The sequence below is a fragment of the Plutella xylostella genome, chromosome 30 (assembly GCF_932276165.1).
Source record: "Plutella xylostella chromosome 30, ilPluXylo3.1, whole genome shotgun sequence".
Classification (NCBI taxonomy): Eukaryota; Metazoa; Arthropoda; class Insecta; order Lepidoptera; family Plutellidae; genus Plutella; species Plutella xylostella.
The window spans coordinates 3,842,242-3,868,281 of NC_064010.1; the positions used below are offsets into that span (position 1 = coordinate 3,842,242).

The 26,040-nt window shown below is 39.1% G+C and overlaps 3 protein-coding genes across 3 annotated transcripts in view; 2 read left to right on the forward strand and 1 right to left on the reverse strand.

Moving 5' to 3' along the window:
* The window catches only part of LOC105392435, a 34,052-nt gene extending 20,603 nt beyond the window's left edge, over positions 1-13,449 (forward strand). The window contains exons 26-35 of the mRNA XM_048632011.1: positions 29-196; positions 635-768; positions 1,782-1,845; positions 2,001-2,114; positions 2,642-2,758; positions 3,109-3,245; positions 12,020-12,132; positions 12,394-12,460; positions 12,734-12,818; positions 13,243-13,449. Of these exons, the coding sequence (XP_048487968.1) occupies positions 29-196; positions 635-768; positions 1,782-1,845; positions 2,001-2,114; positions 2,642-2,758; positions 3,109-3,245; positions 12,020-12,132; positions 12,394-12,460; positions 12,734-12,818; positions 13,243-13,449 (1,206 nt within the window). The remainder of the gene's footprint in view (positions 1-28; positions 197-634; positions 769-1,781; positions 1,846-2,000; positions 2,115-2,641; positions 2,759-3,108; positions 3,246-12,019; positions 12,133-12,393; positions 12,461-12,733; positions 12,819-13,242) is intronic.
* Positions 13,450-18,268: 4,819 nt separating this feature from the next.
* LOC125491061 lies at positions 18,269-20,324 on the forward strand. Its single transcript, XM_048632018.1, has 3 exons — positions 18,269-18,844; positions 19,021-19,146; positions 19,732-20,324. Coding segments are annotated over exons 1-3 (498 nt in total). The 5' UTR covers positions 18,269-18,842; the 3' UTR covers positions 20,102-20,324.
* Positions 20,325-22,287: 1,963 nt separating this feature from the next.
* On the reverse strand, positions 22,288-23,801 carry LOC125491050. Its single transcript, XM_048631941.1, has one exon. It carries the CDS (start codon positions 23,799-23,801, stop codon positions 22,590-22,592), a length of 1,212 nt encoding a protein of 403 aa, XP_048487898.1. The 3' UTR covers positions 22,288-22,589.
* Between the last annotated feature and the right edge of the window lie 2,239 nt (positions 23,802-26,040).

The window sequence follows — 26,040 nt, forward strand, 5'->3', positions numbered from 1 at the left end:
TGTAAAACACGCTCAACTAAATCCACAGGACCTCTCTCACGGCAAAGAAAACGTGCCCGTCCCGTGTGTGAACTACTACGACAACTCTCTCCCGGAGTTCTGTTCGTACAACACGGAGCGCACGCCGACGGCTGGGGTGCCGCTGAACCTGGACCCCGAGTTCCTGTGCGGCTGCGATTGTACCGATGATTGCCAGGTTAGTGTGAAACGTGTGGGAGTGGATTTGCGTGGAGTGTGAGGAAAGAGTGATGTTGTATGTCGAAATTATTGTAATGACACCTTTGTTACCAGTGTATTCTATATAACAGTCATAATTATGTTGTTATCGCACCTTTATAAATTATTAGCAAAAAGGTGAGTGTGAAATGTGCAGGTGTGAGTTTGCGTGGAATATTACAAAAGAACGATTATCTGTGTATTCTAGGCAAAAAAGGTATGAATGTGAAATGTGTGTGAAAAACGATAAACAACGTCACACATAGTGTATTGTTAGTCTGTGTTGTTCTGTTTGTACAACACGGAGCACCCGTATTAAATACAATCCAACCGGATCCAAATATATTTCCTCCTCAAAACTGTTGTAAACAACCGCAGCAACGAATGTAAAACCTGCAAACATAAATTCTCCCCACAGGACAAGAGCAAGTGCGCGTGCTGGAAGCTGACGCTAGATGGCGCTAAGACTATCGGCATGGACGATGACGCGGGATACGTGTACAGACGATTGCTGGATCCGGTGCCATCGGGGATCTATGAGTGTAATTCCAGGTAAAAGAAAATAAGATAAGTCCGCCTTTGTATATATATTGTAATTGTATTGTTTTTAACTTGTAACTTGTACTTGTAATTTGTGTATATGTCGCAGGCATCTGGTTTAATCACCTGTTTGATTGAACCGCTAGCCCGTTCATTGGATGACGCTGCTTAGTTGTATGACTAGGCCGAACGTTGATTGCACAAGCGTCACAAAACGTCCAACTAGTTAGCTGACTTAAAATCAGTCAGGTGGTGAACAAAACAAATATGGCGTCTAACAGCTAACAGCTGACACAAAAAGCACCTATATTGTAAGTTTTTTGCAAATAAATTAGCTTTAAAGTGCGTTATTTGTGTTAAAATAGTGTGACAACATGGATTTACCTATTATTACGCCACGGGCGGATAGTTTCAAAGAAAAAATTGTGGCGTAACTGGATAATTATAAACAACAATATGAAGTTTATTGTTATTGTTTAGTTAATTTGTGAGATAAGAGCTTTGTAACATAGTCTTTTTGTTGACTCTTGTCTGGTCATGTTCACCCTAACCAGACACTACAAAGTTGCTATACTATATCCCATTCAACGACTCCGCTGAATGACGTTCAGTCAAGACGTCGAACGTTACAATCAACGACTTGACGAGTTGTCCTTTAGTCATACAACTGAATAGCGCCATCCAATGAACGGGCTAGTGGTTGAATCAAACAGGAGATTAAACCAGATGCCTGCGACATATACATACAATAAAATGTTTAAATAAATAAGAAAGCACATACATTTACAATTCAATTTACATACGTAGAAGTTCGGGTGAAATAGGACCGAGCGACGTTCGCTGTTCATCTAAATATGGCGTCATTGATACGCAGAGAGCATTCGGGCTCTGTGTTCATTCGTTCGTGAATAGGTAAGTACATTGTCGGTAATTTAGGACTCTATCTCTCAGCATTAGACGTACAGATTGCGATGGTTTCTGAAGAATTTTCATATAATTTACATAGCGTGCGTTTTTCTTTTCAGATGTAAGTGCAAACACACCTGTCTCAACCGAGTGGCGCAGCATCCGCTACAGTTGAAGTTACAAGTTAGTATATTTTTGGGGAAATATCTATATATATCTTGTTTTGTTAATGTTTGTGTAAATAAGAGAGACCGGACAAGCAGGCGGTCGCCTAGTTATAATTCTATCAAAAATGCTAATTTCACACACACATTTCACAATATTGTACTTATCCGCAGGTATTCAAAACCCAAAACCGGGGATGGGGCATCCGCGCTCTAAATGACGTGCCTAAAGGAGCCTTCCTGTGTGTGTATGCAGGCAATCTACTCACCGACGCTACGGCCAATTTGGTATGTAACCTAAAGGCTAGGTATCTTTCATGTTACACAGGTTGAGCATACATAGCACGGGGCGCAAGACGCGTACGTAAAGATGTGTCAAAGGTTTTACGTCGCACTCGCTGTCAAAGACGCGCGATGTAAGTGAGCGCAACGCAATTTTTTTGTCACGTCTTGACATGCGCGTCTTGCACCCAGTGCCAGGTATACTGAACCTGAGTAACCTGAAAGATACCACATTGGCAAAGTTCTTATTTCTTACCAAACCACATAAGTATGAATACCAAAATAATCCTTTAGTGATTTGGTTTTGATAGACAGCTGTGAGATTTCGACTATTTTATTTTCTATATTTCAAAAGTTCGTAGCATATTTCAAAACCTAGCAAATTAAAATAAGTCATGTGGTCAAGGTATATTGTATGCTTCTTGAATACTGGGTTGATTAGTAGAAAATGCTTATAATAGCATTTAGTCCCCCTTTGTACACTCATGTTTATATTTGTGCGTCTTTCTAAGATGATGTTAATTTGTCACCAGGACGGTCTAAACGAGGGCGACGAGTATCTAGCGGAGCTGGACTACATCGAGGTGGTGGAACAGATGAAAGAAGGATATGAAGAAGATGTTCCAGATAAGGACAAGGAGTTGGACAAGGTACAGTTTGCAATAGAGATATATGAAGGACACACTAGCGCTAAACGTTTGATCCTATACGGTCACTGATAATGATAATCATCAGAAAAGTCAAATATTTTGTTTTAAAGTACAGTTTTAACGTATTTTCGTAAATGGTGAAAGAAACTTCTCGAGCATATTTTTGTATAGGTTGATTAAAAGCTTTTTTTTTAAATCTGATGTATCTCAGAAATGAAAAAAAGTTGGGATAAGGAATTATAGGGTTGAATTGCCTGGAAATGCCTTTCTCTATAATAAATTTAAAGGAATGCAGCGACTTACATCGCCCTTCCAATCACCCTGTATAATCATATTCCTCCATATCCCAGAACGCAAACGAAGACAGCGAAGAAGACGAATCGACCGAATCGGACTCGGAGGAGAGACGGGAGAAGAACGACGAGCAGGACGACGACTTCCGGCCCGCGTACGACATCCCGCAGCCAAGGGGGCCGCTGCTGTTCAAGTGAGTATAGGGAGGGGCACGGAAGATGGCCGAATTTAGTATAGTATGATTTTTGAGAGATGACCGAAAGTTAGTGTGCTAGTTTTCTCGAGAGATGACCGAAAGTTAGTGTGCTAGGGTTCACGAAAGATAGAGATGTAAGTTAGGGTTCATGAAAGATGACCGAAAAAAAAAAGTAAAAAAAAAATCATTTATTTGCGTAAAAGTGGTAATAATACAATAAGATCTTAAGTTTCATAATTCGTCCAGCACTTCCTGTCAAGTTTTTGACATGCAAACATACAAAAAATAATAATACAAACGGCCTACAATATTTAAAAAAAGATATATATATCTGTACAATACATATTTATCAGCGCACAGAATAAAATAACAATCTAAAAACTCCTTTCGTTTAAGTATTCATTTATTGAGTAATAGTTTTTTTCTAATAGCCATTTTGTTATTCTCCTTTTGAAGGTATAGTCTGTCATTGTATCATTCCTGAGATCATTTGGTAATTTATTATAAATACTAAATGCCATGCAAAAGCAATTATTTTTGTAAATTTTTAATTTATTATGTGGCAAGCACAATCTATTTTTGTGTCTTGTTTGTCTACTCATTGATTCACCATGTGTAGGGAAGTAGTATTTATTTTCGCGCACAAATATTGCCATTTGTTTTATGTACATATCTGCTAATGTGAGTATTTTTAGTTTTTTAAATAACTTTTTGCAAGACTGCCGTTTTTTTTTCATTTTTTTTGTGCTACAAATGCTTTATTTGCATCAGTTGAGTTTCCCCATAGTATTAAGCCGTAGTTCAGGACGGATGCGACATATCCATGGTAAGCAGCTAGTGCAGTCTCTAATGATGAGGTACTACGTAGTTTTCTTAGGGCAAATATAAATTTATTAATTCGTTCAGACACTAAGCACGTGATGTTTCCAGTTACAATTTTTATCAATAATAAAACCCAGAAATTTTATGTCATTAACTACTTCAATATTGTTATTATTATAATTTATGTCAAGTGTAATTGTATTAGATCTATATGTCGAAAATTGCATTATTTTGGTCTTAGTCAAATTGATATTTAGATTATTATCTTCTAGCCATTTAATAATAGTATTCAATGTGTCATTAATTTCTAAGTTAAATGTATCTTTATTGTTATTTTTAACCATTATTGTAGTATCATCCGCAAACATGATGCATTCATTTTTAGTAGCTTCCGGTAAATCATTAATATATAATATAAATAGAAGCGGTCCCAGAACACTACCTTGTGGGACTCCGCAAGCGTTTGTTTTAAACTCAGACATAAAAGTCTCTTTTTTACCATTAATAATACGGTCAATTTCCGTGCATTGTGTTCGGTTTTTAAGATAAGAGTTTACCCATTCAAATGCCTTTCCCCTGATTCCGTATTTCTCTAATTTTGTTAGTAGTATTGAATGATTAACAAAATCAAATGCTTTGCTCATGTCTAGGAATAGTGCTGCTGTTTGTTTTCCACCATCCATGTTATCAGTTACTTTACGAATTAGTTCAAACCCTGCTAATGTTGTAGATCGACGTTTCCTAAAACCGTATTGTTCGTTTTTGATTATATTTTTTTTTCTGTAAATCTAGTAATCCTATCATGCATAACTTTTTCAAAAAATTTTGATATGATAGGTATTTTTGTCACTGGTCTATAATTACCCATATTTTGTTCATCGTCTTTTTTGAAAAATGGTCTAACATTCGAGAATTTGAGTCTGTCAGGGAATTTACCCTGTTCAAATGATAAATTAATCAAATAGGCAATTGGCTGAGCGAGGTGCCTTGCACAGTACTTGATTACTTTTGTACTAATGGCATCGAAGCCTACACAGTTACTATTTTTTAATGACATTATTATTTTGTACACTTCAATTTCGTCTGTTGGTGATAAAAATATGGAATTTTGTACTTCATTATTTTTTTAAAAATTAACTGTATGATTTGTATTATTGGTATTAGCATTGTTGGTCAAATTGATATTGTAGCGAGACAGCCCATACGTAGTACTCGAGGCAACCTCCCTAAACGTTACCACTAATGTCAGTGTCATCATAGTAAGTAATTTCATGTAACTGCAACAGAGGACGCTAGTAGTACTTGAAATCAAGAAAAAGTCATTTATCTTAACGCTGATTGGCTGCGCCTAATCACGTGAGTTTTTTTTTTTTGCCTTCTGCATTTTTAACCGGTATCACGAACATGTATAAATTTTCTGTGCGAACTTTATTTTGATAATTAACATTAAAACAAGTGTTTGTGAACATTTTCATAACATTCTGTGCTTAATAACTGTTTTATCGTTGTGTAACGAGAATAAACACTTAAGAATAATCGGGAATTATCATTTTAACCCGAACCACGACTAAATATGGCGCCCCAACGTAGTGAAAAATTATAAATTTTTCCGGCATAAGTGTTAATTTCATGTGTTACATACGTAAACTTTGTTATTTCCGGCTTATCTTATAGAATACTGAAGTGCTGGCTTTGTGGACTTTACGAAAATCTTAGATTTTACGTCAGTGCACCCGCCGTCGACGCTTTTATATTATAACCTATCAAGATGCCGCGCACCAGAAGAAGCCCTCAGCCGCCTAACGAAGAACTCACAGAAGCTACGTTTTCCTCGGACGAGGTAACGGCCATGATGGCCGCTATGCAAAAATCGCAAACCGAAGCGTTCGAGCGATTAATCGACAGAGTTATGGACCGCCAATTCCCGCCTTCTTCATCGACGCCTACGCCGCACAACTTTTCCGCAGCCATGAGCGCTGGCGCGGGAACGTTCGCCGGTTGTACTGCACGATTTGACGGTGAGGGACCAGTGGAGGTATTCGTCGATCAAATAACAGCATACAAAGAGTGTACCAATGTCTCTGATGAAAACAGCATAAGAGGCATGTCCTTACTTCTGACCGGCTCAGCAGCTACTTGGTGGCGAAGTATCAAGTCCGAAGTTAAATCATGGGATGATACCCTCACCTTACTTCGTTCAGCCTACGGAGAACACAAGCCACCTTATAGAATTTATCGACAGTTATTCAGTTCTGATCAAGGAGAACACGAACGGACTGATCTGTTTGTCGCCAAGGCGCGATCGCTGCTTGCTCTTCTGCCAGAGAATGAACTGACTGAAAAGGTACAACTCGATATGATATATGGACTACTACACAGACGAATCCGAAAACGAATAAAAAGAGATGCTGTCTGTTCGTTCCGAGATCTCCTGACTGCAGCCCGAGAAGTAGAAGATGCAGCTCGCGAAGAAGACCAGCTCACGCGCCCGTCGCCGCCCGCGCCCGCCGCCCGGCGCGCTCACGAGGCTCCGCGTCGCTACGAGGCTCTTCATCCCGCCGGTGATCCGTCTGTTGGCGAGGCTCGCTGGCCTAGTGCACGGCCGCGCCCCCCCGCGCAGCCGCCGGCACCGGCGCAGCCGCTCGCGCCATTCCCGGGCCCTGTCCGCGCCGCCGCCCCGCTCTCCGGCTTCGCGCGCCATGCTCCCGCCGGCGATGCGCCGAGTGGAGGCTCCGCTGGACGCGCCCCTACAGGTAACGTCGCCGCCGCGCCGGCCTTGGCCGCTGGCGCAGGCGCGACGTCTTTACGTGTTACGAGTGACAAAGGTAAACTATTTTGTGTTTATTGCAAAAGCAGAGACCATATGAGAGACCAATGTAGTAAACTTCAACAGAAAAGTGCATTATTCTATTCTGTCAATACTTGCAGTGATAGTAAAGGCTGTGTTATCAGTGAAAGTGAGTCTTGCGATGAAAGCCCAATAGGTTCGAGTGTCTATGATGGTTATTTGTCCGATTCTGCTAACTATAACTGTAGTAACTATAACTGTGATAGAAATATGTCTAATCTTTTTGTTAAGGGGGAGACGTCATCCACTTTCGGAAATCAAGAAAAAAAAACTTCATTTTCGAACTTAAATAATAATGTCGACGAAAATTGTGTTAAGGGGACGACGTCGCCTACTTCTAATAATAGAGAAGTATATAATTCATTTTCAAACGATACTGATAATGTTAAAGAAAATTTTGTTAGGAGGCCCTTATTAAATATTGAAGTGCTAGGTATGAAGGGTACTGCTTTAGTAGATTCTGCAGCTAAAGGCTGTATTGCGGGACACTCACTACATACTCTCCTTCGGTCAAAAGGACATCCGCTGCGTCGTGTGTCGCGTAGTGTTAAACTCGCTGATGGTGAAACCAAGGTTATGGACTTGCTCACTACTGACTTAGAGGTCACACTCGTAAATAGGAAATTTTCAGTGGAATTCCTTATTTTTCCCGACGCCTCCGACAACGAGTCCTTACTGGGAATAGATTTTCTTAAAAAAGCAAATCTCGTGTTCGACTTCGGTAGTTCTATGTGGTATTTTTCTGACGATAAATGTAGAAAATTTCAACTGTCATTTGAACCTGTCACTCGTCGGCCTACCTACGCTTCATTGGATCTTCTGAGAGAAGATGAAGGTTGTGGTCTTAGTGATGATAAGCGTTCATTACTTTCACAGCTGTTAACAACCTACGAGGATGTGTTTGCTGAAAATGGTGCACCAACGGGTTTCGCAGAGCACGCAATCAACACAGGCGACCATGCACCCATAGCTGTCCCACCGTACCGTCTTACTCCTGCTCGTCGTCAAACCATGCAAGAGGAGATTGACAAGATGTTAGCTGGAGATATAATAGAGGACTGTGAGTCAGCATGGGCAGCACCAGCACTACTAGTACCAAAACGGAACGGCGGTTTACGTTTTTGCGTCGATTTTCGAAAATTAAACGCAGTCACGGAATCGGATACGTACCCGATGCCCCTTATTGACGAACTTTTGCAATCTACAAAGCGTAATTGCGTCATGAGTACGCTAGATATGCGCTCTGGTTATTGGCAAGTGTCAGTCAAGGAGGCTGATCGTGACAAAACAGCTTTCGTTTCACCGTTCGGTACCTTCAGATTTAAACGCATGCCATTTGGCTTAAAAAATGCGCCGGCTACATTCATGCGTCTCATCGATAGATTTCGCTCAGGATCAACTCTCAAGGATGCTACGGTACTGGCTTACTTGGACGATTTGCTGGTAATTTCGGAGACTTTTGAGCAACACGTAGAAGACCTCCGTGCCATTTTTGAACGTCTGAGACTTTTCAATCTTCGAGCCAATCGCGAAAAATGTGTTTTTGCTAGAGAAGAGATAAAATACCTTGGTCATGTCATCACACAAGACGGTATTTCCCTAGACATGGACAAAGTTCAAGCCATCGTCGACATTAAGCCGCCTACCTCGTTGAAACATCTTCGGTCCTTTTTGCAAACATGTTCTTGGTTTCGCAAATTTATTCAAGGTTTCTCGCAAGTAGCAGAACCTCTCACCAGACTCACGAAGAAAAATCAACCGTGGACCTGGGGACCAGAACAAACTCAAGCGTTTGATAATCTCAAAACGTACTTGATCTCCTCGCCCATTCTTATACAGGCAGATTATTCAAAGCCCTTTGTATTAAGAACGGACGCTAGCAACTACGCCCTAGGAGCTGTCTTGTTGCAAGGAGAAAACAAAAATGAAGAAAGACCTATCGAATATGCCAGTCGTCTCCTTACACCCGCTGAAAAGAACTACACAACTACAGAGCGAGAAGCTCTAGCTGTAATCTGGGCTGTGGAACGTTTTCGTGGTTATATTGACGGTCATCCGGTAGTTGTCATTAGTGATCACCAACCGTTAAAGTGGTTGCTAACACTTAAGTCGCCGTCAGGACGCCTAGTGCGTTGGGCTCTCAAACTTCAAGCTTATGACCTTCAGTTTGAATATACCCCTGGCCGTGCGAATGTTGTTGCAGACACTCTCAGTCGCCCAAACTGTACGGATGACACTAAAGACTCTTGCGGTGTTTGCTCGGTTATTGTAGATCTTCCTTCAAGGAATGTCGCAGATCTTCGCCAACGACAGTTAGACGACCCGGAAGTAAAAAAGATTATTACCGAATTAGAAGAGGGAGATGAAATAAATATTCGTCGTTGGTCTGAACGTGGTTACGTTTTAGAGCGTGGTATTCTGTACCGTTACCACCCTGACGCCGATTGCGAAGAACCTCAATTAGTAGCACCAACTAATATGAGAACGGAGATCTTACGTGAGTGCCACGATTCTCCTCTCGCCGGCCATCCAGGTGTGGATCGAACTTGCCAAAGAATAGCTCAAAAGTATTACTTTCCTGGGATACGCCGCACAGTAATTGACTACGTGAAATCATGTCCTTCGTGCCAACGGTATAAATATTCCAATGACAAACCTCAAGGTTTGCTGCAGACTCCGGTCTTAAACCAAAGAAATGAAGTCCTAGCCATAGATTTATTTGGCCCACTACCGGAGGGTAGTCAAGGCGAAAAGTGGATCTTATTGATTGAAGATACTGCCACTCGGTGGACGGAGATCTTCCCATTAATAGATGCTACAGCCGAAAATTGTGCAAAAGTACTTGTAGAACAATATTTTCTGCGGTATGGTTTGCCTCGCCGCGTGATTTCGGATAATGGAGTTCAGTTCGTATCGAACGTCATGCAACAATGTTTGTCAATATTAAAAGTTGATCAGAACTTAATACCATTATATCACCCAGAAGCAAACCCGGCAGAACGCAAAAATCGAGACTTAAAGGTCCTTTTGTCTCAACTTGTAGGGAACGATCACTCATCTTGGCCAAGCTATCTTGCCACCATCAGATTTGCTCTTAACTCATCTGTTTGTACAACTACAGGCGTTACTCCAGCATTCCTAACATTTGCTAGAGAGTTACGTTCACCATTAGATGTTATTAATGATCCGAAGTCGATTCTAGACAAAGAGAACTTTAGTCCTCAAATTACTCCATATCTAAAAAAGTTTATCGATTCTTTGACCACGATACGTGACAAAGTTGAAGGTGAACAAGATAAAAGGAAGGAGTACGCAGATCAATCGCGCCGAACTCCTGAAGAATTTCGAGTAGGTGATAAAGTACTTTTAAAGTCCCATGTACTTAGTAATGCGGCTAAAGGTGTAAGCTCAAAGTTTGTCCCTAAAAGAGATGGACCGTACATCATTTCAAAGAAAATGAGTCCTACCACCTATCTGGTATCTTACGTTGAAGATCCAACTCACAATTTAGGAAAATACCACATAAAACAGCTGACTCGCTTTCATAGCCGAGATAATACACCTCAAGCACCTATTATCCCTAAAAGGAATCGTGGTCGTCCTCCAAAAGCTCGTACACAACCCAGGGAAGAATCTGTTTCAGTTTCAAATAATCCAAACCTTGTAATTCAGGATTTAACTATGCCAGTCCATAATCGAGGTCGTCATCATGAACTGGAGGGGGAGTGTGTAGCGAGACAGCCCATACGTAGTACTCGAGGCAACCTCCCTAAACGTTACCACTAATGTCAGTGTCATCATAGTAAGTAATTTCATGTAACTGCAACAGAGGACGCTAGTAGTACTTGAAATCAAGAAAAAGTCATTTATCTTAACGCTGATTGGCTGCGCCTAATCACGTGAGTTTTTTTTTTTTGCCTTCTGCATTTTTAACCGGTATCACGAACATGTATAAATTTTCTGTGCGAACTTTATTTTGATAATTAACATTAAAACAAGTGTTTGTGAACATTTTCATAACATTCTGTGCTTAATAACTGTTTTATCGTTGTGTAACGAGAATAAACACTTAAGAATAATCGGGAATTATCATTTTAACCCGAACCACGACTAAAATATAATAATTATTAAAATTCGTAGCTATAGATTTGGGATCAGTGATTATATGTCCATTTACATTTATAGATTTAATTTAATGTAGATCATTATTTACATTATTTATAATATTCCAAGTCGCTTTACATTTATTTTTAGAATTCCTAATAATATTGTCATTGTATAATTTTTGCGCTTTATTAATGCATTTTTTAAGTAATTTTGTGTAATTTGTATATTGTTCTTTGATTAAGTTATTTTTTCCTCCTTTCTTAGTTAGTTTTAAATACAATTCCCTTTTACGCTTACCAGACTGTTTCAATCCTTTCGAAATCCACTTTAGTCTTGATTTTTTGTTTACCGTCACAAGCACTGTTGGAAAACACAATTCATTAAACAAACTCAGTGTGTCATGAAATTCCTGAAAAGCTTTGTTTAGGTCACTATGGTCATAAATTTCCGAAAATTTTAAGGATGATATATAATTTCCAAATTTAACCATATTTTCGTCACTGTAGTCTTTTAATTCTATTTTATACTGTTTCCTACTCTTAGTGTGTTACGGTTTACGAAAGATGACTGAAAATGGCGGCATAATATTGGGGAATCTTGAGTTGTTCTTGGGCACTACCAAGAAACAAACAAGCCTAATACAAACTTACTAGGTAGATGATGAAAAGTTGGTTGCATCCCAAAAGTCTTTCAAATCTAGCTATTTCTAGAAGGTCATCCATTCCACTAACCCTTTACAATCACAATACAGTGCCACAAACTTATCTGTTCCGGTAAGAGTTCACGTAAATTTCTAATATTTCTTCATTCTCTAGGATGTTAAGTTCTCCCGTAATGGCAATTTACCTTTGCGGTTGAAATAAATCCATCTAATCTATATCAATATATAATTTATTAGTGAGTAACGAGATATGGACCAATTTAATTCGTTCTCACCGGAACAGATAAGTTTGTGGCACTATACCTAATACCTATATCTTTCTCTCTCTCCCAGTAAGAGTCTCCGTAAGCGCGACAAGAAGAACAAGAAGGAGAAAGAGGGATCCCCCGCGGCGGAGAAGAAGAAGCAAGGAGGAGACTGCATCACTATCAGTGATGATGAGGAAGGTTGGTGTGGTCATAACATTATTATAATTTACATGAGTATATTGTGAGGGCAGAAATTATAATTTTAACGCTGTTAAACAATACATTTTGCTAGCAAAAAATGAAATTTACGGTAAACCTGATAGAGTCGAATTTTAAAGAAATTAATGTTTTGACAGCTCTAAAATTAGAATTTGTGCCTTCAGAATCGACAACATTGTTCCACAAAATGTGCAAATGCAATATAGTGAGATTCAATTTTAATTTTGTATGTTTTTACAGTGAGAGAACCGCAAAGGTTTGCTGCCCAAGCAGGCATGGGTGGCAATGACTTCAAATCGAAACATAGGTTAGTATTTTTACGTTTCGCCCAACAGCTCACAAACTACGTACAATTTTAATATACATATTATCTGACATTTCATAGGTCAATCCATTGTAGATGAATCGTTTCTGACTCATTTTTGAATATATAACAAAAAACTGATTTACCCAACCAATTGATAAAGTTATTTTCCGGACTAAGAATTTTACGTTTTGCTTGTTTTCTGCCCTAAAGCAATAGTATGACCGATACATTCACATTGCAACAGGAACATCACTGATAAAATTCCACCCTCAGGTCTGTTCGCGCGCATTTCGGCAAAGATGAGGCGTGCTACATCATGGACGCGAAGGTGCAGGGCAACATCGGCAGATATCTTAATGTGAGTGTGCAATCATTATTTGTTCACCAATTATTATCATCACTCAACAGTGGACGTAGGCCTAACAGCGCCACAACCCTGGCCGTCCCATGCTACGTTTGTTAATTAAGTATATGTAACACTTTTGGGCAGATTATCTGACAGCTCATAAAAAAAGAACTAAAATCAGTGGTCATTTATATGACGGCATTCCTAGCAACAACTATGGTTTAGTAATTTTTTTATAATAATAATAATAATCTAAATCTATTATATGAAACCATTACTTTACATTGATGAGCCATATCATGATGAATTGATTACAGAATCAACAAGCTTTGTGTTTCTTAAATTTTGTCATTAGTGTACTTATTTCATGTTTGTAGTTAATATATCTTTCCCAATGGTCTCTGTGTTCTAATAAAATAATCTTTCCCACCCTCAGCACTCCTGCCAACCAAATGTCTTCGTGCAAAACGTATTTGTCGACACCCACGACCCGCGTTTCCCGTGGGTCGCCTTCTTTGCACTATCCGACATCCGGTCCGGGACGGAGCTCACGTGGAACTATAATTATGATGTAGGGTCTGTGCCCGGGAAGACGCTGTATTGTTACTGTGGCGCACCCAACTGTAGGGGACGGCTGCTGTAGATTTATAATTACAAGTAAAATACTCAAACCGGCCGCTATCGACGTAGATAAGCACGTTTAAAGCCACCAATATTACAGCTACGTTTTTATGGTGAATCGCGATACAGTTACGTTTATCTACGTCTATAACGAACCCGTGTAACGGCGTCGATAACACACCCGTGTAGCGGCTGCTAGAGTGCTCAGATATCTTTGCCGTATTTATGGCGAATCGCGATAAAATTGCTTTTATCTATGTCGATAACAAACTTGTGTAGATATTTATGACAAATCGCCATATAGTGATATTTAGGTATCTATGTTGACAACTAGCCCGTGTAGCAGCGCTACGGTGCTCAGCTATCTAAGATATCTCAGTAGCTGTCTGTACGTGGGTTGTTCTTCGCGCTGTCCGACATCCGGTCCGGGACGGAGCTCACGTGGAACTACAACTAGGGGACTAGGGGACGGCTGCTGTAGATCTATACTTTTGTAATTCGTAAACTGTATTGTAAAAGCGCCATCTATCGGTCAAGCATGTAAACTCAATTGAAACACTTAAACCAACTGCCACTACACGGGTTCGCTATTGACGTAGATAAACGTCGCTATATCGCGATTCTTTCTAAATACAGTGTGATTGGTAGGACGCGCTTTAAACGAGTTTATCGACGTCGATAACAAAACTGTGTAGCGACCGCAAGGGTGTACAGATATCTCAGTAGCTGATTGTGTATAAGAGGTTTTAACAGTTAGTCTTGTTGTGGGGGGCGGCTTGCAATGGAGATCTTTTACTCATTTTGCGAACACATATATACACCGATAATCATGTAGTGTGCTTTTAAATACTTCATGAAATTAGACAATGAATTAATATGACTTTTGTTGATATCTCCACTGTAAGTTGCTAGTATTAACAATAAACAGCGTATCTCAAACTTAGTAGTGATTAAGATTCTGTAGAATATTGTTGTGTTCCTTTGTCGACTACGATGTACGTTTCAGTCTTTGACGAAATAGCGCGCCCGTTTCTGAAGCGAGAATTAAATTTAACTTAGTAAGTATTAATATTTAAATGTCGAATCTTTTACCGTACGAAGAATTTCAGGTCTGTTGCATATTATACTGTGTAGTAAGATACAATTTTATAAAATGTTCATGTGTATTTATTCCATTAAAAAATTCTGACTGTCTATATGATCAAATGAACAAACGCAAAATGTAGGTACTTTTCTTGTGAATAAAGAAACTATAAATATGGCTGCACTTTTTAAATGGGAGCAGAAAGAAGAATAGACACAGACCTACACCAAATTAAGAGTGACAGCATGAATCAGTTTGTTGGCCATTTTTATACTGTTTCTTTGTTCGCGGGCGTTATACTTTCTGAATAGAAATATGTATTCATCTACTAATATTAATTAAGTGAAAGTAAAAAAGATGGATGGATGTAAAAAAAGAAAAGTGATTAATTGTGTTGTAAATAATTGGTATGTTTGTGTATTTCTAAGGGAGAATAAATTGATACATACGTAATATTATGTGTGAATATAGTTTTTAATTTATCTCTCGTGAACCTTATAACAAACAACCCTTTAGAGGGTTTTGCAAAGGGGTTTTTCGTATGGGTTTAATAACAGAATATACAGAACAAAGATAGTAGAAAATCATGTAAGTAAGATATATTTTGGTCTCTTTTTTAAATCAAAGAACTTGACATTATTTCCTTGTTTATCTCGAAAACCGTAAGAGATATCGAAAAACTAATGAAAATTTGGTACTCCCTACGAGGATACACCCCCGCAATGGAGGGTTCTCTACACGTTGGACCCATGGAAAAACGGTCAAGTAAGAATCTACACTTCATCACTTCACAGAGGATAAGTATAAAAAATCATGAACTCAAGTCGCTGGTCAGAGATATCAAATGAGTAACAACACATATCATGATTTGGTTCTGAGGTGAAACCCGTTGTCTTGGGTTAGATACAGGTTTTCAAAGGGCTCAGTCGCAAAACGTACCATTCGCAAAATGTACCCTATGCAAATAACGTCGCATAATGCACCTTTCTCAAAATGCACCTGTCGCAAAATGCACCTATCGCAAAACGCACCCATCGCAAAATGCACCTATCGCAAAATGTACCCTTGTATAAACAAATCATTTTTTTACATTCACATAAGCAAGCCCTTAGCACGAACTTTCGTCGTGTAGTAACGTGTATGGTAACGTGAATTATTTTGCGGTTTGTATAGGAAATGGTAGCATGAATTTGATTTTGACATATCGTATCGTGAGTTTACTCGAAGATTTTCTCACTGCAAATTATTCAGTGACAACTATTTAAAATGGAAGTTAGAGCATTTATTTCTTTTGGTTTCGTATTTTTTATTCATTACCAATATGCTACGACCACGTAGATACCCTACTAAACTAAACTAGTATTTATTACACGCAGCAAGAGACGTAGAGTTGTAACGACCGGCACACGACGAAGGCTTATGCCGCCATTTCAATACGTTCAAAGTTAACGTGTAGTAATGAAATACGGATACGATGAAATGTTCGTGCTAAGGGCTCAGAAACTTGTTCAGGGGGCTTAGGTTGTTAACATAAGTAGTGAATTATTGGGAAGTCTATCCCACTCTGCGATCGCACCAACAGCCGCGCTTCGCGCGTTGTTGGTGCTCTCTCGAGTGGGATAGCCTTCCCAATAATTCGTATTCGATATTCATATTAGAATTAGATGGTATTTCTTATGATTATTATTACGATTATATATGTATTCAAGACGCGTTCCAGATTTTTTAAGATAACATAAAAAGTTTGCGCGTCGTCGTCGCTCGCTATTTCATGCCTTCCCGGTAATTCATTATCAGACGGCGGCGGCGACACGGTGCAAATGTGGAATGTGACAGACTTCGCAATGCGTTTTTAATTAACTTAGCACGAACTAGCACGGCTTAGCTATTAATACAGAGTGGGGTACACTTTCCAACGTTTTGATTATGAGGATTAGTTATTTTTAGATAAGTACCTACCTGCATTACATGCACACTACATATATTATATTATTTAATTCACAATCGCAATGGAATTTCAGTAGGTATGTACACAACACACACAGTCTATGACTGACTCTACACATGAATCTAGTTGGTCAGAGTGTTGAGAATTCTTGGCTAGAATCTCAGAAGGAGCAGATATTTGTTTATAACGAAAATGCGTTTGATCTCGGTGTTGGATGTTAAGTGTGAATTTTAATACTTATGTTGTTTGAGGTATATCTGTATGCATATGAATAAGTGTTCTTAACGACATTCATAAAAAATACAACGTCTTAAAAATACAAATAATTACATTAAGTCGGATGGCACAGTGGTTAGGAACTGACTGTTGTGTTGAGGGTCGTGGGTTCGGTCTCCGTATTTGTTTAATCATAGATAAGTAGGTATTTGTTCTCAGGTTTTGGATGTGCCGAAAAATGTCAATATACTGGGTGTTGCAAAAAGGGTAGGTAAGTATGCCATGCCGCGCCGCGCCATGCGGCACACGTAGGTTTCGGCTTAGTATACCCTGTTGCAACACCCTGTAGATAGATACATATTATAAATAAAAAAAATAGATCGTTTGGTGTCGGCATTTTATCAGTGGAACTTTTTCATTGTGTAAGTATTTGATTTCTTTCCCATAAGTCGGTACCTAGTATCAACGCAGGTATCGGATGTCACATAATGCCGCCAGTAGGTAACTGAGTGACTTGCCATCGTTTTAGAAAATTATAAAACTAAAGTAATGTAATTTGAATCTTAACATAACCACCCAGTTTAATTTGAGCTATAGATTTGTATGAAATTTTAATTTTAACACTAAAGACTTGAGATTTTGGTTTCGGTTAATCTTCAATATTCTCTCAACCCCTTCATGACTTTCGTTTTGGTATTCAGTTCTCATGAATCGGTACCTTGTTCCATTCTAAAACGCATATCAGAAGGACTAGTATGGAGTATTTAAGACGCGACAAAAGTTCTCCGTCGCGCTCGCCCTTGAGGCTGCGCGATGTGAGTGAGCGCGATGCAAAACTTATGTCAGGTCTTAAAATTGCGCCCTGTGCTAGCCCTTCTGAAGCTATGAGAAAAAATAAATACATAATTATTTGGCGAAGTTTAGTAATAAGGTCAGTGAAAGGATAAAAACTATCTGACTTCCACAAAACTAGATTTTCTATGATGAGTGGTCATCCACCATAGAAAAGTAGGTAAGTATTGCGTGAAATAACTAGGTCTTTATTATTTATATTTATTTATCTAAGGGCCTGTTTCACAATGTCTGGTTAGTGACTATCTGTGGGATGATGGTGTCAGTGTCAAAAAAATTATAAAAGAGAGTGGCAGGTAGGCACTAACCAGACATTGTGAAACATGGTCTAAGTCAAATTACTCTGACTACCACCAAAGGTCCCGGATTCGATCGTCCGCCGGGGCAGATATTTGTTTAAACACAGATATTTGCACTCGGGTCTTAATGTTTCTGTTTTTTGTACCCACCTGTCAAGCGTGGAGATTATAACAAAAACCCTCCAGTATTGGAGGATGCCAATTTTCAGCAGTGGACTTGTACGGGATGTGTGTGTGTGTGTGTTTTTTAGTGAAAAAATAGTTTAATAAAAATTTAAGTCTATGATCAGAATTAATTTATTATTTATTAGTTTCTGCGTTTTAAACTCAATGCAGAAACATAAACTACCCCTTCGGGGTTTACAGTCGTGACCATAATTATGTATGTATGTAAACCCAATGCATTCATATGATAAGAGGGTTGGTAGCTCAATCTATAACGCACCCGCTTCTCACGATAGAGTTCGAGTTTGATGCCTGGGCCATGTACCAATGAGTTATTTGGAACTTATGTACAATGTATACCTTTGTTAAATAAAATTTACAGAGGGTGTAAGTACTAAAAATATTAGATACTAAATAAAAAATGAGTTCACACGTGTAAAATGGAAAATACCTAGGTATGGAAACATGCTCGTTAGCAATTATTATTAAAAGCCGTCCCTCCCGTGCGGCAAAAACCACAATTGAATTAAGTTCAATTTCGCGCGACATTTTTTTTGCATACGTTTTAGTTTTTGATTGTATAAAATAGTGGGTGGCGGCCGTCATCGTTCATTATTTTCGTGACTCCAAGAATCTTCAGTTGAGCTTTGTGGTACCGATACCCCTGCTCCGCCGCTGCCTTCCGTCATCGCCGCCGCTCGCCGCCCCGCCCGCCCTGTCGCCGCCCGCCTGCCCTGCCGCCGCCCCCCCTGCCCTGCTGTTGCCCTCGCTGCCCCGCCTGCCGCTGTCGACCACCGTCGTCTGCTCTGCCGCTGAAGTCTGATTGAATACCGACTTCTCTCATAAAAATAATGTAAGTAAGTATTTTTTACTATGTTCATTTATCTCTTTCCATTTTTATAACAGTTTCCTACATTTTAATGTAATTAGAAAATGTAATATTCTAAATAAACCTCATTTCAGTTCATCTGCTCTCCATCGCTGACAATATTTTTTACATATCTAATATAATTGTCATTTGCTTTTCAGGTCTGACTCCGAGTGCGAATCCGTTGTCGGCGCGCACGTCGAGGCTGCAGTTGCTGCTGCAAAGAAGAAACAGACGAGCAAAAGGAAGTCCAGCGCCGCATCGACCAGTTCAAGCAGCGCACCAAGGTAATTATAATAATTAAATCTCTTTACATTAATAGAGTTCAGTACAGTGTTGTTGTGTTGTATACCATGCAGTTAGTGAACCTGCTTACGGAGCACGAGGGCGAGGGTTCGAATCCCGTCCAGACAAACATTTGTGTTTGATGAACATGAGCATTTGTGTTTGTCTTGGGTCTGGTTTTTGTTTCTCTATCTAAGTATTTTTGTGTAAGTATAGCAGCTGACTGACATCTTACTGCGGGTCTGCATAATTTGAGGTCGGATGCCTGTGTGTGGGATATTAATTAAATTAATATTGTTGTTGCTCACTGTTCACACGTATTGACTTTGTATTTCTGATGAATTAGAGCAACTAAGTTGATGGAATGGTGTAGGTGGTGGGCAAGCTCGCATCATCTAAAACTTGTGTCCTAGCCAGTTCAGCGTCGCATTGTTTACTTCACCTATCTAGACATCAAGTATGTATGGTGTATACACCATGTGTAATAGATGCAAAGACCTGTGTATAGTGTTGTTTTTCGTGTAAGACAACCTTATTTATTTATCTAGTGGATTACCAAATTAATCTTGATATTTTTTATTTCACAGAGCGCAGAAGAAGAAACTGCACACGATTGATATTTTCGGGTTGTGCAACGACGAGGACGAAGTGTTGGCGCAGAACAAGACGCTGCCATCCTTCGTCGTAAACCGCGTGGCCAACGGGAACCAGCGACGTGTAGCAAACACGTCGGGCGACTTTTACGTGGAGGTGAAAGTTTACGCGCGGCGTGACGCTGAGGACGCGCCGAAGGACACCCGCTGGACCAAGGCCTTGCTGCGGCTCAACACCTACGTGGAAGACGGGTCGCCGCAGTGGAAGTTGCTGCATCGATTTGTGAAGGAGGCGAGCAACCTCTTCAGCGACAGCACGCCGTCGTTTTATAACCCGGATACAATTAAATTTAAAGAAGCATAACCTTTTTAATAATCTACATCTAATAAAATATATTTTTTCCTAGTTATTCCCGTTATTATTATTGTTTTGTTTAATATAGCTGAATTATTAAATTGGTAAAGGTAAAAGTAAAATTAGAGTAGGAGTAGGTAAAGGTATAAGGTATAACTATAAAGGTAAGGCAAGGTAAGGTAAGGTAAGGTAAGGTCTAATGGTCTTATTTTAGTTCGATTTTTTAAGTAGATAGTTCCTATGAAAGTTGCTTTTAGATTCAGTACTCGCATTTTTAACCTTATACTGTACGTCTAGTACAGGATTTGCAATTTTTTAAAACTATAAAAGTTTACTTTTTCTTCTGTCATCTGCATACATTATTTGACAAAAGTTGCATGATAGTTTCCTCTAGAGCCGTCACTTTGTATGCGAGAAAACGTAAACTTTTATAGTTTCTAACAAACCCGTACTAGACCCTCTTACCTCAAACCTCTCGTTACGTCCCTGTTAGCTAGATTATATTTTTAGTTAGTTAATTCAACAGATTACAAAATGCCATATTGCACAGTATGTAAAGTAAACGTTGAAAAGAGAAAGTGGATTGGACATTTGCGAAGTAATTTACATAAGACCAACGAGTTAGTTATTGATACAAATGATGGTGTACATATAATTCATTCCGCTTTTCAAAGTAGAATTGTCACTTACAGAATAGTTGTGCCCGAGGGTGAGGAGCTTTATTCTACGTCTTTATTTTTCATGAACATAAAAAATAAAGTAAAATCGCTTTTAGATCAATCACTTCAAAAACATACTTGTATCAAAGTAAACTTTGAATTTTATGCAAATTTTATAATGATGAGTAATGATAATCAAGATATAAAATCTTTTGCTACCCAAAATATTCCTCTTCATTTTAATTACGATTTTAATAAATATTTCTCCGAAATTGAAAATATTTTGATTAAGAAAATGGAATCGTTTCAGCAAAGGGATTCTGGTTGGTCATTTTTGAACAACTGTCACATTGATATAAACATTAATAAATATGAAGCACTAAGCGGGTCCAAATACATAGCTCTGCCTAAATTAATTAAGAACAAAAAAGCATGCTTAAATATTCGAAACAATGATGAGTACTGTTTTCTCTGGTGGGTGGATTTCAACAAGCCCTAAAAAATCTTCATTTCCGTGGACTTTTTTATCTTAAGGTTTTTTATATTGGAAAAACGCTTTTATTAAAGTTTTTGTTAATGTTAGTGTTCTTACTAAATGGGTAGCAGATAAGTTAAAAACTTAACGAGATACGGGTGATTAAAAATTTCGTGCCACGGCGATGAAACATGTGTTCACGGCAATGAAACAATCGTCCACGGCAATGAAACAAAGGCCCACGGCAATGAAACAAACTTCCACGGCAATGAAAGAACTGTATACAATGTAAATGAAAGAATCAATCCACTGCAATTTTTTAAAAAGACTGTGAGGGAAACGCAAACTTAGACAGGTATGTATGGCAGAAATATTTGGATAGATATTGGAACGAAAGAAAGAACGACAGTATGTATAAAAAATAAGAATATAGTATGGAATTCTCTAAGTGGCATTGTGGGGTCCGTATTGCGACGTATAAAACAAAATGTTTCATTTCACACTAATAACGTTCACAATCCTTGATCATATACCTTACCTATAACATCTATATTTTCTTAAGGTATAATATCCAATTTGTATACTGTTCATTTTATGTAAAATTCATAAAATGTACTATAATATGACATAATCTGTGCAGAATTTCAGAACACCGGCTAAACACCTGAAATGAAATGAAATCGTTTATTTAAAAAAAAAAAACTTTTAAAACTCCTTGCACCAAAACCTAAACATAGAGCGTCTCCCCATGTAGCCCCGCTTCGCTTTTAGAATAGAATAGAATAGAATAAATTTATTCAGATAACTATAGGTAATACATATTTTAAAAATAGGTCAACTCTTAAATCTAAAGGTAGGTGAAATACTGCTCTGAACTAGGAAATAACAGAGTTTTTCCTGTGTTTCAGATTAAAAAGTTACATAGAGAAACTTAAGCATCTAATTAAATATCTTAGTAACTAAACATCTTAATATTATGAATAAGTTTAAACAAGGCAAAATTATGTAAAAGGAATGTGCAAAGTAGAAGTAAAATTGTTTGCTGAATAATTTTATTGTATAATATGTACAACGTGCAGAGGTGACCGCATCATCATTTATTAGTAAACTGGGTCAAGATCGATAGGTATTAAGTACATACTAAAATTCTTTCTCAAGTCTATTTAGATTTAGTTTGATACATTGTTTACGTGTAAATTAGCTTAGGTACGGGTTTATTATTATGGTTAGTAGGACAGTTCCGTGTGTTCTATTACTTATGTAGAATTAATCTAGTTCATTTAATTAAGATAAGTACATACATATACATACATAATATCATACATGAATAAGTTCAAATTAGACTACTTAGTAAGAGGCGCCTTTAGACGTCTTCATAATGAATTGACGCAATGTACCGTTTCTGGGCTATAAGCTTAGCTGGGCATTCGGCATCTCCCGTCTTGTGATTGCAGGGCTTGTTGAAGTGGAGGCAGGTAGCACATTTTGGCGGCTCAGCTTTTTTGGTGCAATCGCTCTGCACGTGGCCTCTCTCCCCGCAGTGGCCGCACGTAGCGACCGTCTCCCGGCACGACTTGGCCGCGTGGCCATACTGCTGGCACTTGTAGCACCTGGTCACAATTGTGAAATCTTTCACAGGGCAGGACGACCAGTTAAGAAATACTCTTCCTTGGGCTATGAGGGCGTTGCGAATCAGTGCTGGAACTTCGACGATAAAATTGCAGGTCTTAGCATCTCTCATACCAGATTTATGACTTAATTTAATGCTGTTCATAAAGGTCTCTTGAGTAGTATCCTGGAGTTTGTCGGCGAGGTTTTGGTGGTAGAGGTAGTTGAAGACTTCTGAGTCCTGCATCTTCACAGGAACTCCGATGATAGCAACTCTGGGGTTGCGTTTATGGGGCTCATCGATGGTAAGACCAGAGGTCGTCAACTGCTTCGACTGTTTCAATTTCTCGATATCCTCCTTAGTGTCGGTGCTGATGATGACACCTCCATTTCTCGTCTTACGTAACCCCGTCACATGCAGCTTCATGTCATTGGGGCTAATAATTTTCTGGACTAGTGACTTAGTGTCTTCACTTGATTTATTTCTGTCACTAGGGTAGATAGCTACCGAACTTGAGTGGTTGGGCTGGATATGGGGCAATGGTCCTTTTTTCAGGATATCGGCGAAGGTGGAGGTTCCGGGATGAGATTTTGGGGCTTCACTTATAATGCACTTAAGATCTTCAAGTTTTTGGGACAGGTTATTTTTATCTTGAGCTGCATCCAGAGCGGTATAGGCTTGTCTAGTGTTCTGCCCCAAAGCCTGGTACAGAACCGCTATATGTGAGGTCTCACTTCCTACTTTCCGGCATAAATTGTGGATTCTAATTTTTTGGTCGGTATTTAGTTTTCCCTCGGTAGCAATAGCACAGATAGCGTTTAAACAATAGTCAATCCTGTTCATGTAGTCCTGGATCTCTGGAGTGGACAGTATCTGGGCACATTCCCTGCGTGGGCTCGTCGCGGGCGGCGCGGGGGGCGCGGCTGCAGGCGCAGCCGGCGGGCTGCGAGGCGTCGACGCACTCATTTTTGATAAACATGTGCACTTAACCGCTCCTCCTCGCTTTTCTCGTCATCGCACCTATCTTTAGGTTGTGGTGCTAGAGGTTTTGATGGTGTTGTGTAATTTAACACAGATTATGTGATATGATAGAATATTTTATCAACTTTATGCTAAATCATAGTATATTTTAATTGGTATAATAATATGAAATGTACATGTTATCATCATCAGCCTATAATCATCCAATGCTGGACATAGGCCTCTCCCAAGGAGCGCCACAACCTCGGTCTTCCGAATCCAGCCACTACCGGCTATCTGCCTAAGCTTGCATATTTTGACAGATATGTTGGTAACCTTAGTCCTCTGACGTATAACCTCTTTTCTGATAGGTACCATCCACTATAGAGACCCCAAGCATAGCTCTCTCCATAGCACGCTGAGTGACTTTAAATCGGTGGACCAGTCCCACCATCATTGTCCACGTCTCTGCACCATATTTCATAACTGGCAGGGCGCAATGGTTGAAGACTGTTGGATGCGCCTTTCAGCCTCCTTGTCGAAGTTGTTTCTGCCATAGAATAACAAATACCTACAAGTGCTAGTCTCGTTATTCTATGCTTCTGCCTAGCCGAATAGTCTGCCTCCGGTAGTCATATTATTGCACAACTTCGATAGTTGTCTCACGAACGATCACCGGCTCCGGTTTTATGTGAACATTCTACATGACTTTTGTCTTGCCCAAGTTCATACGGAGGCCTACACGTTGCAAAGAGCATTAAGGCATCCAGCTGAGTTCCTGCAGAGATGTATGCTCTATTATATTCTATTCTACTATCTGTGGGAGGTGTAAGTACCTGCACCTGGCTCTCTCGAATGGGACCTTTGTGCAATGTGAATATTCTATTCCAAGGTCTAAGCTGCCTTTCTAAGCTTGGACCATTTCCCACCACGCTGGTCCACAGGGGGTTGGTGGGTACACATATTATCTAGATGTGCTAAATCAATAGGTAGATATGCAGGATTCATCACGATGTTTTCCTTCACCGTAAGAGCGATGGTATACATTGTATTTAAATTGAAAGGAACACATTGGTACATGTCAGCGCCGGAATTCGCACCCGCATCACTGGCGTGGGAAGCGGGCGCTTACCCGACTGAGTTACCACCGATCTTATTTATACATAACGTTCATTATAATTTATGTTGTGATTGTTATTATTAATGTAATATTATATATTTCGTTTTTATACATCGCGATACGCACCCGTTTTAACGCACTGCAAAAAGAGGTAATTTGACTAGTCCTGTAGTTAATATGTCCGTGATCGGTATTACCTGTATTACAGGTAAAAGATGGTAAAGATATGTTACTTTGCATAATCATCCATACCACGGCGATGAGAACATAAGTCACGGAAATGAATAACCTGGCCACGGAAATGAATAACCTAACCACGGCAATGAATACAAATTATTTTACAAGACATGGCAATTAAATTTTTTTCATTGCCGTGGATTTTTTTTCATTGCCATAGCAAATATTGGCCACGGAAGCCACGGAAATGAAAGCATGGCGATGAAAACCAAGGCATTAAATATAAATAACTAAAAAAGTATTAACTATTCGAAGAAATAAATACTTTATAAGGTAAATATTTTCAAAATGCTTTCTTTTGAATGCTTACTCTAGAAGACAAGCTTAATTTTAGAGAAGTTATATCTATCCACGGCAATGAAAGAAAAAATGTCCAGTCCCCAAATTTTTTACTGATTTTCACTATAGCGCAAAAACGCGGGCATCGATGTACCTCCTTCCACGTCGAGCAGTTAGGTGACACTTGTAAGAAACGATTAGCGCACTGAGGGGGGCACCCAAGTTCATAGGTAAACCAATATCCTTGATCATGTTTAGGACACGGCGATGAACAGAAGTTCTGGGACACATGAATTTTCACTTACCGTTCGTTATATTCTTTATATATTTCAATAAATGTATTCCGTGACATTACTTTAACTATTAATGTATCAAATGAAACTAAGTTTAACTATCAATACTCAATATTTTTTCATCAATGAAGAATAATACAAAACGTGGTGACGTGGGGACAGACACGGCAATGAAAGATTTGGAGGTTTAATCTTTTTTTTTTTAATATCCATTAATCCTTTTAATACAATATTTAGTGCTACACATAGATAACTATTTCACTTAACCGGAAAAAAATATTAGAAAATTATAACTTGGTTTTTTAGTACCGATTTC